Below are 19,157 nucleotides of genomic sequence, written 5' to 3' on the forward strand. Positions count from 1 at the left end.
AAGCTTTGATAACACCCTAACGACTTCTGTATCGCATTTATAGTATTTAATGTTTTATTGTAGAGATTATGTGTCCCATATTTTTCATTGTATGTTCATTTTTTTTAATTTTTTTTATTTGGAGACTAAAATAAAAAATGCAACTTAAACTGCAAGCCTGGTTTCTGGTACATCACTAGGATGGTATTTTATCAGGGTGGAATATAAAATGCTGATCTGCGTTAAAGATTCGGTGTGCTGCAGTTTTAAGTGTCCCGATTCCACTAAAGCCAGAAGAATTTTGCCTCTTCCCTGCTCAGCTTCCTTTCCCTTTTCCTCCTTATCTCGGCATCATCCTTTTGCACCCCGTACAAAAGAAAACCTCTCTTATATCCTCTCGCGCAGCTTCCTTGGCTTGTGCCGGTGCCAACCTCGCAGAGCGGAGTAGGTTATGAGGATTGAACGGCATACATTTACAAAAAAAAAAAAAAAAAAAACAGATGATTCTTTGTTGGACTGAGATCTTAACATTTTCCATACACAGTAATAAAGAGCTTAGTCAGATCAAAGACTAATCTGAAAAGCCTTTTGATGTGGACAGGTAGGGTCTTAATTAAAAAAAAAAAGAAGAAGAAAACGAGGGTCACTTTCCAGAACGGAGGGTTGTGTGAGGATTAAAAGCCACCCGCGGCCGGCACATCAGTGAAGCTCACTTGGCTTTGCTGGCCTACTTTGAAAGACTAATATCTCAGATCACTTCCCTTCTTGTAAGAGCATAGCAGGCTTATCTTCTGGAATACGGAAGTTGTTAGGATTTCTGTTGCACCGCTGCCTATCTGCTCTGGAGTGTTCGCGATGCCTCAAAAGTAAAACCCACCATACAGGTTGCCACATTTCTTTCTTTTTGAAACGACCTTAGCTTTGAATTGTTAGATAAGTGCACCGCAGACTTGCAAAACAACACAAAGTATCACATAATTGCATGGAACAACAGGGAACCTACCAAGACGTGACCCGTCCACCTAACCCGGTAAAGCCAGGCAAGGAGAACGTTAATCAGAAAACTAGCCGCGAGCTCTATAGGAAATCTGATAGAGCTACAAAAATTCACAGTTCAGGTGGGAGAATCAACTGCCAAATATGTGGAAACATGGCAAGAAGAAGGCCACATAAAGCCCAGTTTCAGTTTTGCCAAAAGGGGAAACGGCAAAAATCTGAAAATAACAGTGAAGCATGGAGGTGACGACATCATGCTGTGGGGACATTCTTCTCCAGCGGCAACAGGGACAATGGTCAGAGTTAGGAAGACGGACTGGGGGTGATGGTCCAGAATCCAGACACTGCAACCGTAAACACACACGCAGAGTTACAGGTTTGCGTCACAGTACATTCAAGTGTTATAACGACCTAAATCCTTTAAATCTGAAGTAAAACTTTAGTTGCTTTTACGACTGAGCTGGAGGGTTGTTTTTTTTGTTGATTTCTTTTTGAGAAGGATTCACAAATACTTCAGTCCCTAGACGGGGAAACTGAGTGCAGACATACTACAAAAGACTTGTAGCTGTCAATGCAGTGAAAGCCAGCTGCAGCATGCATGTGCAGTAAACACAAATGCAGGCCACACGTTTCAGAATTTTACTTGCGAAGGTTGATAAAAATTGAATGATTTTCACTTCACAGTCAGGCACTACATTACGTTGATCTATCACATAAAATATCGATAAAACAGCTTGAAGTTTATGGTTGTGATGTGACAAAACGTGAAAACGTTAATAAAGGCGTATAAAATCTGATGCAAGCCACTGTATGGATCAAACACACTGCAACCCTTTTGCAAAGAGCAATGTCTGTTCCTGTTTTCTCTTTACCAGCGGAGACAAATCGGTCGAAACAACCGATACGGATATGGAGAGGGCCTATTTAGTTGCAGCATGCGGCCAACTTGACTCCGGGTCAAGATAAGCCCAGGACACGAGGACCATGCTTGGATGATATAGCGGCCCCCTTGCCTTTGAAATCCCTTCCAAACTCATTGAGATACTCCCCAAAGTGAAATCCAAGCTAGTGGTTCTGAAGGATCCAGAGATTACGACGGACAAAGAGCGCCATTGAAGAGCCGAGCGGCAAAGAGGGGATGTAATGAACTTCAGGTGGAAAGCTTCCCGCTGCAGATGAGAGAGCTGGTCTGGACAGGAGGCATGGCGCTGGCGTGAGGGTGCACGAGTGCATCGCCATCCGCTTTGATTGTTCTTGTGTGCATGAAGGCAGAATGACAAACACCTCGGAGACTCCGGTGTGCACCGAGCTCTCAAAGGGATTTGATCAGTAATAAGAGCATGAAGGGAAGCGTTTAATTTTGCCCGTCCAAGCCTTCTTTTTTTTTTTTCTTACCATGGGCAATAATGCACAGTCCCTGATAGGCGATGCATTACACACCTCACTGAGCAGGGTAATGAAAAGTCACCATAATAAAATGAAGAAATTGACAAATAACTTTCAAAAACTCATTTCCTCTCTCATTCAGTCTTTTGGCAGACATCCTGATTTTGCCACTTATAGGAACTAAATCAAGGTAGTGTGTTATCTTGTAAGCTGGACTACACTGCAGACCTAAAATGCGTTTTACAAGGACATGCTGATTGCATGGTTATGAGTATTTGCACACATAGGGAGGTTAAAGCTGTTTGGATTTAGTTCAGTAACTCAACCACTTAGAAACACGTAGAGATTAATTACAGACAGACCAGTGTTTTCAAGCCTTATTTCTATTAATGCAACTTCGCTAATGAAAGCAAGGCATGACGATGAGAATATTACATCAAACCAATAATGCATTTTTTTAAAATACAGAAATGTTGGCTTAATGAGTTTTAACTTTTTATTTGTTGTTTAAAAACAACAAATAAAAAGACACACTTTTATTTAATTTTTTGGGGTTTTTTGCACTGACTTTTCTTGCTTTACGTCAGTTAGAAATACCAAACTTGTTTATTTTTATTTGCTACAGAAAGAATGGAAGAAAAAATTCTTGATGTCTTCAAAATCAGAACTTAGTGTTTGGTAGTATTGCCTTTGAACTGATTCGGGTCAAACCTTCCACAAGCTTCTCCCAGTAGTTTGTTGGAGTTCTGGGCCCGAGCCTCCTGATAGAACTGATGGAACTGGGCGCGACTTTTGCCCAAACACGTCTTTCCATATTTGTCCACGAATTCTCCTTAGGAGTGAGCTCAAGGCTTTGTAGTGTCCACACCAAAACATTGAATGTGTTGCCACTTTTAGCCACTTTGACCCTAAGGGTGCGTTCACACTGCAGCCTGAAGTGACCCAGTTCCGATTTTTTTGACGTAATGCGACCTGTATCCAATCTTTTCATGGCACTGTGAACAGCACAGGTCAGATTCTTTTTCGAACGTGATCCATATCCGACACGTATCCGATTCAAATGCGGAATTCAAAATCGGAATTGCCAAAAAATCGGAATTGGGTCACTTCAGGCTGCAGTGTGAACGCACCCTCTGATTGCATTGGAAAACCCATTTGCTCCAGAGCTTTAACTACCTGGCTGACGTCTCTAGTTGTTGCTTCAATATTTCCTACTCTGTTTTCTCTCCATCGATGCCCTCTGTTTTGTTAAGATCGTCCTACAGTAAACACCCCCACAAAACGGTGCTGCTTACCCTCATGCTTCACAGCTGGAATGGTGTTACTTACACCAGACTTCCCTTCAAATGTAACTATGGTCTTTAGTCAAAGTTCCATTTTAGTTTCAGAAGTGACTCTGAATAGGTCCAAATTTTCAGAAAAACAACATTCTGTCTATGAGATTTGCATTGAGAGGAAATGCAGCTTTTTTTTTTTTAGAGATTTTTTTTTGTTGCATTGATAAATGCTGAATTTTCCACAGTGGCTTTGAAGGAATTGGAAAAAATAAATACACTCCAAAAGCCATGTCCATTAAAAACTATTTCTCTGTTTGGAATGGATACATACTGAAATGCTTCTGCAGCGCAAAGCACTGCAAGGCAATTCGTACTTTATTCAGCGTAACAACTGGTACGGTTCAGATCCCCCCCCCCACTCCCTCTCTGCAGACAGACCTCTCAAACCGCTGGGCAGAGCGGCAGCTGCTTTGCATCTTCTGCATCTCGGAGAAGAAAAAAATAGCATATTTTCACAGCTCGCTGGCATGGCTAGACAGAATTACAGCACATGCTAAGGCATCCAGAGTTTGCATAGGTTCCCTCTGTGCTGCAACTTCTCCCTGTGGCTGAAAACACTCTGAAAAAAGTTTAAGTCTTTGCAGCTACGGATCAGTTATTTGGGGTTTTGGAGGAGAAACCAACCAGACAGAACGTTTTTTTTTTGTTTGTTTGTTTTCTTTTTTATTCGCTGATTCATAATTCTAAAGGGATTTCTGAACATCTCAGTGAATTTTCTGTTGGAAAACTTCCCATGTAGGTTCAGTTCAAGTCAAAAGTGCACCAATGTTTCGCTCTTATGTTATAAAGGACAGAGTGTTCTGTTGTAGAAAATTGTACTTGTGTGTGGACGTAACCACAGACTGTGAGTGGAGCTATTCATTTCTGAAGGGGAAAAAACAGGGCTTCTAACTGAATACTATGCTATATTGTGGAATGTGTTCCTGGCTTTTAGACACACATGAAGAAGAAGAAGAAAAAAAAAACAACTTCTAAACATCATGGATGGAAAAACAGCATAAAGCATCTCACAAGGCAGTTAATGGTTTCCATCTCTTAATACTGTGGTTAGTTTCCACTGCTTATTAATGCACAGCTCTGGATCACCATCCAATCCCCTCTCAGTTGCCCCGGGGGGACGACTGCGGAATATCCCCCCTCCCAACACCTGCCAAACGTTGACCATCCTGGAAGCTTTGAGCCAATTAACCACACACTGAGAGCATTAGAGGCAACACGCTCTTATCTGGAGCCCAGACACACTCGAGGAACAGAAAGAAAGGGGGATGGGGAGCTTGGTGTCCAGTCTAGACACCCTAATTTCTCAACCAAAAAAAAAAAAAAAAGAACTAAAAGTCAATACTTGTTGCAGCACCAACCCCCGCCTTCTGCCTTCCTTTGAGAAAGATTCCAGAGTTGTTGATTCAGGCTCGGCGCATTCACGTCTGAATCAGTCTGGAGTCCAGCAGAGCAAATTTAAAAAGAATTATCTTGGTGGTCTTCACAGAACTGCCAAATATTACCAGGCTCTCGTTTCCCTCAGTGGATCCGCTGTTGGGCAAATGGAACATATGCTCAGAGTGACATCTGCAGGATTAGCTCAGATTACGAAACTAGTATGATTCCATTGGTTTTGCTGAAGCTGGTAACATAATCGGCATGTCAAATCAGACAGCCTCCCTGTAGACAAACCGTTTTAAATTCATAACTCTTATTCTTGTTTTGAACAATAGAATAAGTCAATCTCTCTCTCTCTCTCTCTCTCTTTTTTTTTTTTTTTTTACCAGGGTTTTCTTTTCAATTAAAAGACAAAAAAAATAAATAAATAGAAAATAAAATTAGGGGGAAAAATTTATTAACTTGCTGTCGAATTTGTTGATTTTAAAATCGATGTTTACACTTTATAAAATGACTGCATATATGTATTTTTTCTTACCCCAGCACATCAAATGAGATTCAATATTTCCCTTTTGGGTTAGAATAGAGACATCTGAGTGATGTTTCATAAAATGTCATTTTATGTTGCAGCATATTAAAAAGTAAGGAAATGTGTTTTATTCAGGAAAAAAAAGTCAAGGGGATGTGAAAACTGCAGCCATTCTGCAGTTTCAGTCTGTGGAATCAGTTTATCACAAGGACGCTCATTTTCTCCCGTTCAGATGACTTGAGTTAATGTTGCACAAAGACAAACACAACGTTTTCAGATGATAATTTATTTTTGCTAAAGGGCAAAAATGATTCAAATCTGAGTAAATTTATTTTTCAAAAACTTTTTTTTTTTTTCTGAGCTGCAGTTTTCAACCTTTGCGTTTATTGTAAATGCTCGGCCATTGGCTCTTGTAGCGTTTTGTCGTCACCGGTGCCTCAGTGTAATGTGAAGGAATGCTGTTCCCAGATTTATTGCCACGTGATCACTAACATATGTTTGTGGACTAATGTAAACACGCTCTCTATGAGTTATTACCTTGCATCTGGCGTCTGGACGGGCTTTTTCGGCGTGTTACAGAAGGAGAAATAGTCCAAATTCCATGACTGAACATCAGCTGTGTCTAAGGCTGTTTTTCCCCCCTCTCTCTCTCCCAACTTAATACGATTATATAACGTACTATTGCCTTTATGAGGTAGGGGGGGGGAACGCGTGTCTCAATATGTGGCTGTCTTCAAGGGAGAATGCGCTCCCAGTGGTTGCAGTTTAGCAGTTGTGCGTTCCGGAGCCGCACCATCGGTGCGTAATTGTGCACGACTGGACGGCAGATGTTCCACCGCTGGGACACTCTGTCTCTGCATCTCAACTCTACCTATTTTTTCTCTTTCTCTCTCTCTCTCTCTCTCTCTCTCTCTCTCAGTGTAGGCGTGTGTTAACTCGGTGTTGTCCTGCTGAAAAAAAAAAAAGTTTTGAAAGAGAGGAGGAAAGAAAAGGGGGAGAGGGGGAAAAAGTGGGCAACAACTTCCAACCGTCCCGGTTCTTATACCGGAGAGTTTGTCGTCATCAGCACCCCCAGATACCCCCCCCCCCCCCCACACACACACACACACATTCACCGCCGCCCCCCCCGGTGCGGTTCCCTAAATGGACGCGGCAGTTTCGGTGTGTTCAGTTCAGCGAGGGCCAACACACTGGAAGCAGCTTCAGTTTGGCGTGTAGACCGGGGAGGACGCTGAGAAATGCCCGGCTGCCTCGCTGGAGCTCAACTCTGAGCACTTTTGCTTTTGCGTTTTGGGCTTTTTTTTTTTTTCATTGGAGGTGGAGAGGAACTCTACTCACAAAGTTTACTAAAGAAAGGAAAAAAAAAAGTGGCAGCTCTCATACTTTAGCCCTCGCTATGGATTGTTTATATTTATTGATGTGCTTTTCACTTTGTCAAGTATGTATGGACCAAATTCTGGCTGCGGAATCAGAGGGTGAGTCTTTATTTTCACTTTTTTTCATTGCATTTTTATAAATGAAAAATGTATGCAAAACCCTAAAACCTAAAAAAAAAAAAAACACACACACATTATGTTGAAAATGAAAAGAAGTATTGTTGAATTTTCCACTGAATGTCCTCCAGTTGGCATTCCACTCCTTAATAAGCACTTCTTATTTCACCTTTCTATTCATTTTTTCTTTTTCCATGGCACATTTTATGTCTTTTTTTAAATGTGATTCTTATTTGACACCATTTGTCCCATCAGAAAAACTCTCTGGAAAGTTAAGTGAATATGGTCTTATGGTGCCGTTCAGCACAGACTCCCACGGCCGGTACATTTCTCACGTGGTTTCTGCTGGAAGTGGAAGTAAAAGTGAGGCTGCTGATGAGAATCTCTCAGCTCCTGGCAGCAGAAGAAGAACCGCCCGCAGTGCCCCCCAGACGCCCTCAGTCACCTCTACTACGGGTCAGCACTTGTTTTTCAATGTCACCTTGTTTGGGAAAGAGCTCCACCTTCGCCTGAAGGCCAACAGGAGGCTGGTGGCACCAGGAGCTTTCGTGGAATGGCAGGAGGACTTTGAGGAAAAGGCCAAGGAACGCATCCATCGGGACTGTGTCTTCACCGGCGATGTGACCGACATGCCAGAGGCCTCTGTGGCCATCAGCAACTGTGATGGACTGGTAAGTGTGAACCTTTACTGGGGCTAAACACAGACAAATCAGTTCAGCAATTGAAACAAATACATATACTGAAAAGATCCCTCTAAATGTTGCAGAACATTGTTTTTCTAAACTTCTATATGCTTTATATCTTCATAGAACACGTTGATTAGATGGATTTTCAGCTTTTCTGAAGTGGGATTTCTGTAGATTAGTGATGAGCAGAGGTTATCTTACGTACAGGAGGCAGCAGTCACAATGATGTCACTTTTAATAATCATGAAAGATGTTCATTGTTGAGTTGAGATAAGTTCTTATGGCTGATTCACACGGTAACTTACATAAAAGCCCTATCAATAGTAGTGTAGATGTAAAAGTTTTTCATATGTTTAGATGGCCCAGACTGGGATGCAGTGATCAGTAGAAGATCTGAAATTAAGCAGGATGTTGGTCATGTGGTTTTTTTATTTGGCCATATGATAGTGATGGTGATACAGTGCAGGATTGTGGAGAGTTTATCTGAAGCAGAGAAGAATCAGTGTTGAACAGGTAATATAATATATATGATATTGTTACATATGAGTTAATGGCCATGACAGCAAAATTAATGCCAATATTGATATCAATATTGGTCACGTTTTCATATTTGTACATCCCTATTCACGAAGTCACACTTTGCACCCCAAGAAAATATTCAGGGTGCTGGATGAAATATCACTGCAGTAGACTGACACACCTGATCTGAGTGCTGAAACCAATTTAGCTTAATAGCTCCAATCTCAAAACTTTCGTTTCTGTTCATGTAAACAGCGCTTTTTGAATCTGTTGTTAATATTTACTCTTAGGAACAAGCCAATAGCTTTCGCTCTGTCCTTAGTTTTTTATTTTATTTTAGCTGTCCAGGGATGCGATTCTGTCTTCTGGGGTTCATAAATCCACAAGTAAGGACTTATCAGCGCCTTATCAGAACGTTTAAAGGGATAGCTCAGGATTTCGAAGGCTCCGTTTGTTAAAAGGTTGTAACTCTGATTACATCTTCATTCAGTATAAATCCACACTTATTGGTCCTGGAGGCTGCAACTAACAGGTAGTCTGAGAGTGGCCAAGATCAAAGTAAACTTCTGCCATTGAAAAACAAATCTAGGCTCAAAAATGTCTTAGTGTAGCATCACGCTAATTTACACGGTATATGGACGAAGGAGACGATGCGCTTCCAGTGTCTGAGAAACACGCTGACATTGGAACATGTCGAGCTTTTCTGGTTAGAGCAACTGTCAAATAGGAAGGTAAGTAAAGGTTTTCCTTTGTTCACAGCTTTACTTTTACATCAAACAGTTACAATAGCTGGATCATTTTGAATGTTATCTTTTCAGAACCTCACTAGTGGCACACTGCTTCTGTGTAAAGAACCAAGCCGCGATGTTTCAGAGATTGGAGTTGTTTGAGGACGGTAGAGGTATGCTGTGGTCTTGGTTCGTCTTTTACGAGCCATTAACTTTGGGTCCACAAACAACTAACTGGGATTTATTCTAAATAAAAACCCCAATAAAGTTGTCAGCTTCAAGTTTTAGGCCCGTCTCTGTAATGTGAAGCGCCTTGTACTTGTATAGCTCTTGATAAAATGCTATACAAATACAAGCCAGTTATCTTTGAGGATACCTTTGAAAGGTTTGAAAAGTATAGTAGTCAAAGTAAAACTTTGTTGATATATTAAGTTAAGCTCATAACTATTCATACCCCTGAAAGATTTAGGTTTAAAGTAATCTTTAAACTTGACACATACTGACATTTTGGATTAGCCAGTTCAGAGTCGTAACTTGGATCTGCTGGATAATCTACGAAGGGAGCAAAAGATTATGGTGATGGAAAGGATGCCTTCCAACCTCAAAGAATGTTCACTGCAGGTCCATTGTGAAAGTTTCAGTGGAAACATGCAAATGTAATGCCAATAAACCAAAAATGTCCACTGATTTTTGGGGAATATAAATATATATTTTTAAGAAACTGTAGGAATAAACAGATTATTTTTTGCAAATTGCTTTGGATATTATCTTTGAGATATCCTCATGACATTTTCAGTCAGAACGCATGTGGTTGTGTGTGACTGGATGAATGACTGAATGTAATGTGAAGCGCCTTGTACTTGTATATGTCTTGATAAAGGGCTATACAAATACAAGCCATTTACTATATTTACCATTTTAAGAACAAACCTGAGGGCTATGACTGCTTTGATTCTTAGCTGCATATAGAACCTCTGAGCTGTCCTTTTAATCTTTAACACTTTGAATTTATTTGACTGTGCGTTGGCAGAACAGGTGTTTTTATTCTTAGACATTCAGTCACCGAGTTAGCAGAAGCAGTAGTTCGCGATCAGTAAATAATATTCTGTTTCCGTGGGATTTTTAGTTGCTTCCAATTGCCCCCTAAACATATTTTCATTTCTTAAGAGAACCAAGGCACATTACATCATACTGTTTCACTAAAATCTTTCACTGCGTATGTTTGTAAGCTATCAAACAAAAGCACTTCGGGTTGAACCGAGCACTGCTGGCCGAGCTGAAGAGAGAGCGCATTTAGGCCCCAGCTCCACGCGGGACGCTCAGTTGGAGCAGCTGCAGTTGGGCACGCAATCAGCAGCTGTGTGCTGAGAGATCAATAATAACCACTTATTGAATCACGTCACGAACCCTGGCTGCACAGTTTTTCTATAAGCTGGTTTTGTGTGGTAACCCAACCTGACCTTAATGGCAAATAAGGTTAAAGAAATCAAAAATAATGACTAGTTCACACTGCTTGCGTTATCAACTGTTGTCACTGTAGTCCTAAAAGTTAAGTGGAAAGAGACAAGTTTATTATTTTATCTTAATGTTTCCCCTGAATGCTGTCTTTGATAGGAGACAAATTCTGCCCGTGTTGCATTGTAAGTGCAAACAGCATTTTTCAGTTTTAATAAACTCTCGAATGGGAAATCAGAAAACACCACAAAAACTCAAACTAGAGAAATGACGTGATGTATTAGAGAAATGATCTCTCTCTCTGTTCCACCTTTCCTCCATAATTAAGCAAAGGGAACAATTAACCATAAATCTGCAGCATCAGATGCACCCCCCCATCTCCCGTCCCGCCTATTGCCACAGTTTGACATGTCATTCTGCTCTTACTGCTTAGTTTTTAAATGTGTGTTCGGCTGTAACAAAACAGAGGGGTAGTGAGAAAAGCTGAGCCACTGATGGATGTTTATTGCAAAACAGTCGTGTGACACTTGAACGGTCAGGCTTGAGAGCAGCCAATGTCAGAGCTATCCAAAAGGAGAAACTATCTCAAAACTATTTTTGATAGAAATCGCATGAGCCAAATCGCTGAGGAATACTAATAGATGTGCAATTTGTGTTTTTAGAAACGTTGTGTTAGTAAAACAGTTTCACAAATTTCAACCTCTGTTTTAAAGAACGTATTTCATGTAGATTAATCGAATTCAAGTTTGACCAGTTTAATTACTTATTACTTTGGGCTAGAGATGATTCGATACAAAAAGCGTCTCAAAAAACTCATTCGAAAAACATTCATATTAAGAGTTAATCTGTGAGTCAGATTCCAACTTCAATGTCTTAAGCCAATTACAATAGATGGTGACATGTTCTTCCACTGTTTTATATGGCGCGCCAGACATAGGGGCGGCAATAACAGAGTAAAAAAACATTGATTTAAGACTTGATTCAGAAAGCTCTAACATTCAGAAAGCAGGATCAGAATTTGGTATAAACCACATGAAAGAATGGCTCTGTCCTGCCACCAGCTTGAACCGCCACCAGCAGTTCAAGCTGGTGGCGGTCGTGTGAGGTTATATTTTCTTGCAATACTTTGACAAGGTAGGACGAAGCAGTTTTATTGGTGCAGCACATTTTCAGAAAAAAGGGAGTTCAGAATGCTTTTTGTGATCGGAAGAAAAACAAAGGAGCAAACAAGCAAAATGCCAAAGAGGGGGAAAAGCAGACTTCAATTCATGATGTTCCAGTTATTAATCAAAGTCAGTTGTGCACAAATGTGTTTTTAGCCTTAATTTGAGGGAACTTTGTGTTTCAACAGTTACACAGTTTTTGGAAGCTTGTTCCAAATTAGTGGAGCATAAAAACTGAATGATGGTTGTCTGTGTTTGGTTCACAATGTGGGGATGCAGAGTAGACTTGGACTAGAAGACCAGACAGCAGATCTTTAATGTATTTTGGTAGCGAGTCATTGAGCAATTCATAAAATAACAAGAGTATTTTAAAGTCTACAGGGAACCAGTGTAAAGACATTGAAACTGGGGTTTCCTAGTTTTAATAAGAATAAGGAGCAGCTGCCGGATTGACGTTTTAGCCAGACCTGTGAAGACCTTGTTGCAGTAAACAATTTGACCAAAGGTGATGAAAGGCTGACTTGAAATTGTCTTTATGTGTCTCTGAAGGTTCAGATCTGAGTCCATCATGACACCCAGGAATGGGACCTGATTGGCCGTTTCTGGCTGTAACATTGCCCCTTCGTATTGCCGTAATTCTCGTTATGTTTCTTGAACATGACGAGATCCAGTGGTCTCCACGGTAACTGGATCTTAATTCATCACAGGCCCTTTGGGATACACAGTAACGGGGGTGTCACTGACATGCAGAGAACAAATATTCACCGACTTTAAGATGCCGTCACGTCAATATCTGGAATGATATTTGAAGAACGTGTCACGTGCGTTGCTACATCTAAGCGGAAAACATGGGCCAAATCTGAAGTGCTATCATTAGCTATGCAATTAACTGTAATTAAGATGGGATTAGGCAAAACACATCTGCTTTGCTCTGTAAAGTCTGTATACTGTCACACTCAGGCGCAGCATTAATCAGTCAAATGTGTTTAATTGTTACCATAACCACTTTACTAACTTCATAGGGGGAGTTCAGCAGCTTTAAAACACTTAATATGGCTTTTGTCTGCACCATCAGATCATTAGTAACAATGGGGATGTTGCAGAATGCAAACAAGAGGGTTTATTATTCAGATTTATTGTTTCTTCAGAAGCTCATCATGCATGTGATGCTTGTGCCGATGGTGGTTTTAAATGAAACCCAAAAGAGCATGAAAAAAACAATGTGTTGTTAAGAGGCTGTAAATATTTCCAGACTTTAGCCTGTGAGAACTTTGAAAGACTTGCACTTTTTTTTTTTGGAAAAGATATTTTCTCAGAGTAACCCATAGCAGTGTGAAATATATCAGTTGTTTGATAAAATAAAAAAACTAAGTAGCTCAAAATCATTGAATGGAAAAGTCAATTCTAAATATGGATAATATTAAATATAGATTGACTATAGTCAATCACATTGATTATGTTGACTAATCGCAGAAGCCCTAAACTTTACTCAGTATCTGAAAAAGTTATTCTGAATCTTTGGTGAGCACATTTATATTACCTGAGGAGCCTTAGAGCTTTACTGCTCAATTTCTAGTTTATTTGGACCAGATTTGTGTTCCATCAGCACTCCATTAGGAACTAACACGTGTCTCTTAAAGCTACTATTGTCCTCTCTGGGCTGTTCCATACAAGTCCGGCAAACCACCTTGAGAAAAAAATAAATTAAATCAAGCCATGCTTTCTTTACTATTGTAAGACCTGTGTGTTTTGTACTATTTCCTGCTAGACTGCTATTGTGCACTTTGGTCACTCAAGGCTGCAAGTGACATACTGGCTTCCATGTAGCACATTGCTACAAAAAAAAACAAACAAACAAACAAAAAAAAAACGTCCCCATGCTTCTGGGCTGCAGCTATCCATCAATCTAATCGACAAACGCCTGAGAGACAGGCGTGCTCATTCGTCACGAACCAACTGTCCTCACATGTGTGAAAGAATTGTAAAAAAACAAAACAAAACCGATGCATTATATTTTAAAGGTTGAAGTAACAATGCTTCCACAAAATCTCAATTTCATAAACACAACCGATTTCACTACATGATAAATTGCTGGCTCCCTTTTGTATAAATGTTGCGGCAAAAATCCCAGAACACGTAAATATGAGTTACAAGTACAAATTGTTAAAGATAAAGGGAAAAGCAAGAACTGCCAGCTCAAATATTTCTGAGCAGCCATATTGCTCATGAGAAGCCATTAAATCATAGCTTGTTGATAAGAGGCCTTAATAAAACCCACACATTGCAGCTTTGATGGCCTTAGCAGAAACAACATCCATCAAGATCATCATAATTGACCAATCATGTGTTTAATGAGAACTGCAGCGCAGCAGCAGTAAAAGAAAAATATCACAACACCAAAAATAATCGCTTAAGCATCTTTATGTACTCACCTTGATGTTTTAATTTTTTCATTTAGACTCCTCAAGATTATGCTGATTAATAAAGCAACCTTTTATTAGCTCAACTTGAGAAAGAAACCTTCAACGACAATGCTGTTCACTTTTAAATGCCTATTGAAGAAACACAGCAATAAGAGTTTTAGGCACTTCTGTTTTCACCCGCACCAGAGATACGAATAGTTAGTTTCCTTGAAGAATTTGTCTAGACAGGCGTATCAGGACTCATGCTAGCATTTGTCCTGTTGGACTCTTCCTTAGAAATCGTTTGCACTGCTGATTTGGTTGTATCTGCTGCTATCTTGATATGAGGTATGTCTATAAGGTTTATGGGAACGAATCTGAAGAGCCATCTGACTGACGGCTGTTGCTGTATGACGGCGTCACGTCTGTCGTGACGAGGTAACAGCTCAATATCTGGTCGGCAGCAATAATATTTCACAGTAACATGACCTGAGTTACACCATCAGTTGTTGGCAAGCACCAACAAACCACCTCATTGGCTTTTGCCACTTGTCTTTAAATTTCTATCTGACCAGGTGTTTTAAAAGCTGGGCAGAGAGATATTGGAGTTGGGGATATTATCCACGCCCAGTAGGATCGATGGAATAGAAGGTTTGAACTTCCTCCTTCTCTCTCTGCTCTCCAACCTCTTCAGCTCCTCTTGAGATTTGGGGTTGTAGTTCAGGTGCTATTTGAGTTTTTGAGATTCTAATCAGCTGCTCCTGGTTGTAAAAAAACCCAAAATAACAACACCTTGTTGTCACGGCGACGCATAATAACTGTTTGAAAGTAAAAACAGAAAACAAAAAAACAAAAGTGCACCTAAAAAAGAAATGCGGCTTAGATGTATTTCTTTTATTTGAGACACAGCGTGATGTTAGGACTCTAAAGACACATTCACAGAAATTAAAGCGGAAAGGCCATCGCCACGTTTTGCTTGTGATTTATGTGAGCACTCCCTTTAAGAGGTGCTGTCAGACTCTTAGGAATATTGTCCATGTGATTCCTTGACTCAAAGCCAACTTAAATACAGACCTGTCGGAGCAAGCAGGGTGGGTGCTGGGGGAGCAGCAGACAGGCTGACATGTAATGCTTGATGTGGAAGGCGCTCAAAAGATGATGCGTGATGAAAGGACTGTGAATGAAAGGCATAAAAAAAAAGTACATCACGCATTAGAGTCAGAACATGCGGGTCAGATCTTTGACACACATGGTGTGTTTTGTCGTACTGCCAGCATGAAAGTCTTCAAAAGTGGATGAATCAAGATCAGAGTAGATTCATATCAGGGATTCGTTTTTTCCTACCCACATCATGTGCATTTATTTAAACAAAGCATTGAGCGGTATGGGACAGTTTTATATATATATATATATATATATATATATATATATATATATATATATATATATATATATATATATATATATATATATATATATATTTTGTCATGTTACAACCAGAAATAATAATCCTTTATTTGGATTTTATTTGCCCTAAACCCGACGGTGCAACATTATTGGCATTTTTTTAATCTTATGGCATTACACTGCAAATCATTGATTAATCTTTGTTGCTAAAGCCCCACTGTTTTGTTGGCTGATCTGTACTCATAGTTTATTGTTTGACTGTCTCAAAGTTTGTGACATCCTCCTGTTGAAGTGTCTGCGTCTCGATGGCAACAGCTGGCGCGCTACTGTTGTGGAATGATGAATGATGGCTATGATAATACCGGTGTTGCTCATGTGTTGAGAATTAGCCCAGATGACAGATGGCTTGAGTTACGCGTGTGATGGATGTAACACGAGTGCCTCACACACCCTGTCACCGGATGAGGAGCGCTATTTCTGTGTCTACCGGTCCAAAAGTGACAGAGACACCTAGCAACAGTCAAAGTGAGACATCTCGCTCTTTTTCAGGTGTAAGCAGAAGAGTTTCAGTTTCCATGTATTGTTAATGGAAATAGATGCAGACGGTTGTACCCATGCTTGCATGTTTTACTAGGATTATTCTAGCCTTCCAACACCCTGCTGGCATGTAGGCAGTCTCTAAATAAAGATCTACACATGTGATCTCCAGCCAAAACTGTGATGTATTTCCTGTCACTCTCATCTTTTACTGCAGCATATACAGTATGTTTTTGTATTTAAATGTTCCCAAGGCGATTGATGCGTCATCCACACTTATTAAAAATAACTTAATTTCTCAGAGAGTTAAAACGCTCAAATTAAATCTGAGATTACCGAGATTATGTTGCAATAAAAGCTGCTTGTTTAAAGTTACGCTGCACATCTGTAGCAGAGGTGCCAACATTTGTGGATGAATGTTGCTGACTCTCTTTGCTTTGACTTTATTAGAATTTTTTTATTGATCTGATCTAATAAGAGAATTGCCTTATTTGTTAATGTCAGGCATTGAGACTGAAGTAATTAATTTTACATCATACTCCACCATCTTCCGTTGTACTTCACCTCCCACTACAGCTAACAACAAGGGATCATAACATGACATACTAAATGATTAACACTTGTTGCCTTACTTTAATACTCTTGACAGGTATAAAGAAGCTAAAAAACATGCAGTTTACTTTGAGAGCAAGAGGTCTGTGCTTTTCAATTCGTGCAACCCTTTCTCTTGATTAGAAAACTTTTATGATGCAGATTTCTACAGAAAAAAAAGTTTTAATTTCCTGACTGAGTGAAGATAAATGTGGTGCTTAGATGCTCAGCGAAAGGCAGAGAAGACGATGGCAGGATAACTTACGCCTCACCCCATATCCACATAATCTTAACTTCTGAAAACCAACCAAAATCAAGGAAATTATTTTAATTGTGACATAGGAAAATTTTTTATTTATTTTTTGTAGATTACATAGTTTTGTGATTCTTTGGTGATTAAATCAAAACAGCAAAAAATAAATAAATAAATAAATACTTGATTAACTGATTAATTCAGTTCAATAACCCAGTTGTTGTTTTGGTAGAACATACTTTCTATGCAAACATACAAACTGGTCAAATTTAGCCAAAGAAGTTCCTGTGTCTCATGCTGTTGCGATTAGTATGAGAAGTGTGTTTTTAAAAGACCTATTTCTTGTTTTGGAACTGATTTGTTCCCTCGTGCAGCTTGCTGTTTGATTGAGCTGTCCACTTGACGTTAAATTGGTGTGATTAATTCATGCAGATTACTGTTGTGATTATAACCCCTCTTTTTTTTATTCATGATTCTCTTCTTGATCAGTCATATATGCGAACACTGCGAGATGTAAAGGATAAAATGGAATGAGGAACTAAACTCCTTCCTCTACACTCTGTCCTGTTTAGTAATTTCTCCATTATATGACACTGCCGCACAGGTGAGCTAAGGTCCTAATCTGTTGATAATTCTGTTTTTTTTTCTTTTCTCTCACAAACCCTGCATTTAACAGGAATAATAGAGATGTCCAGTCCCTTCATATTGCTATGTAGGTCTTATTACAAAAGTTCAACGGGTGAATTTCACAAAAAGAGTGCATCACTGACTTCATGATGTAACACCGCAGTACCTTTCTAAGTCTCCCAGTTTTTTGGTGAATCAGTAAGAGAGCGTGCCTGGAACCTAAATGCATGTTTCCAAATAATCTACCACAAATTACAGGTTGAGCCTCCGGAACCAAAGCTGGCTTTTAATTTCCCTGCATCCGTAGCCTGTGGTGCTTATTCAGCTTTAGGATTTTTGTTTGTCTGACATGCACCATAAAGGATGACTCCATCAGATTATCTCAGGCAGTGATGTAACTGGACCACCAAGCGTGATGGCAACACCGCATGTGTAGCTATGCCTTTGTTTACCAGCTATCCGTGATTAATGGCGGACATTCAGAGCTGGAAATGACAAGAAGAAACAATAAATAGGAAAGATTTGATTTAGTTTTTTTTAACGAAACAATCATCTTTATCTTGACACATGAATCATGGCATGATTTCCTGTTGAGGAAAGCATTGTTGCAGTGTTTGAAGCTTATTATGGTTCAGAGTAGTGTAGGATTTCGTATTGTTTCTTTTTGTGAAGAAGCACCCAAGCTCTTAACTTTGACTACTACTGGGTGACAGAGATGCATACTAATAAAAAATAAAAATAAAAAAAATGTTTGCCTTAATGCTTTCGCCACTTAACCTTCCAGTAGGGATTTGAAAGGAATACTGCCTCACCCTGAAATGACATACAGTGCATGTGGAACTTCAAAGTTGTCCCTGCAGAGGTGAGGAATTTAGTGCACCAGTGAGCTAAAGGTTCAGATTTATGTTCGGGTTTTTTTCGTGTGGTGTGGCGCAGCCGGATGACTCCCCTCTCAAACTGTATGCTGAGATTGTAGCTCAGCCTGTGGAGTAACATTATGGCCTCTATGTCACTTGACTTCAGTAAAAAAAACAAAAAAACTTGGTTTATAATTTATAAATCTGAAAAACTGTGAAGTTGACAGTGGGGGAAAAAAAGGAATAAAACATAAGCTGTTATCTGTCACATGTACTCAGGCAATTATGAGACACGAGGGAACTCTCGATTGTAAATGCAAGTCACAGGGTTTTGTCTCAGGGCATTGTTAATCTAACAGTTATAGTTATAAAATTCATCCTCTTTTCTTTGATACCACTAAACACGATGCAGGGCAGCTAACCTCCGAGTGTAGTCGAGTGTAAGCTAATCGTACCAAAAATAGACATTTTCTGGCACATCCTCAAGCCTGTCAGGACATAGCTGTCCAACCAAAGCTGAAAACCAAAGCTGACAGCCATTAGGAGCGCGGCTACTTTGGATGAGCTGCAGACATTCATAAGTCAGGTGGGAAGACTTGTATTTGTCATGTGCTTCACAAATTCGGTAATGTGTGAGACAGGGTGGGAAGTCATTGTTGAAAGACGATCGTAAGAATTCACTTTTGTTGTTTGCAATCAGTCATGCAGGAAGATTTAAAATGACCCAGCTCAAACTATGCAACAACAGCGACACATGATCGAATTTGTTCTTAATGCAGACTTTTGACTCTCAGTCTTCTTTAATCCAACGGTGGAACGCCACCCTTAAGGGTTA

General features: G+C 39.8%; 1 protein-coding gene across 2 annotated transcripts in view; it reads left to right on the forward strand.

Annotated features, from left to right (window-relative positions):
- Positions 1-6,734: 6,734 nt before the first annotated feature.
- adamts14 (ADAM metallopeptidase with thrombospondin type 1 motif, 14) overlaps positions 6,735-19,157 on the forward strand; it is a 52,740-nt gene continuing 40,317 nt past the window's right edge. For both annotated transcript variants that reach the window (XM_008436917.3, XM_008436918.3), the window contains exons 1-2: positions 6,735-7,079; positions 7,353-7,768. In XM_008436917.3, the coding sequence (XP_008435139.2) occupies positions 7,001-7,079; positions 7,353-7,768 (495 nt within the window). In that variant the 5' untranslated portion in view covers positions 6,735-7,000. The remainder of the gene's footprint in view (positions 7,080-7,352; positions 7,769-19,157) is intronic.

The sequence above is a fragment of the Poecilia reticulata genome, chromosome 19 (genome assembly GCF_904066995.2).
Source record: "Poecilia reticulata chromosome 19, P_reticulata-male-v2, whole genome shotgun sequence".
Taxonomy (NCBI): Eukaryota; Metazoa; Chordata; class Actinopteri; order Cyprinodontiformes; family Poeciliidae; genus Poecilia; species Poecilia reticulata.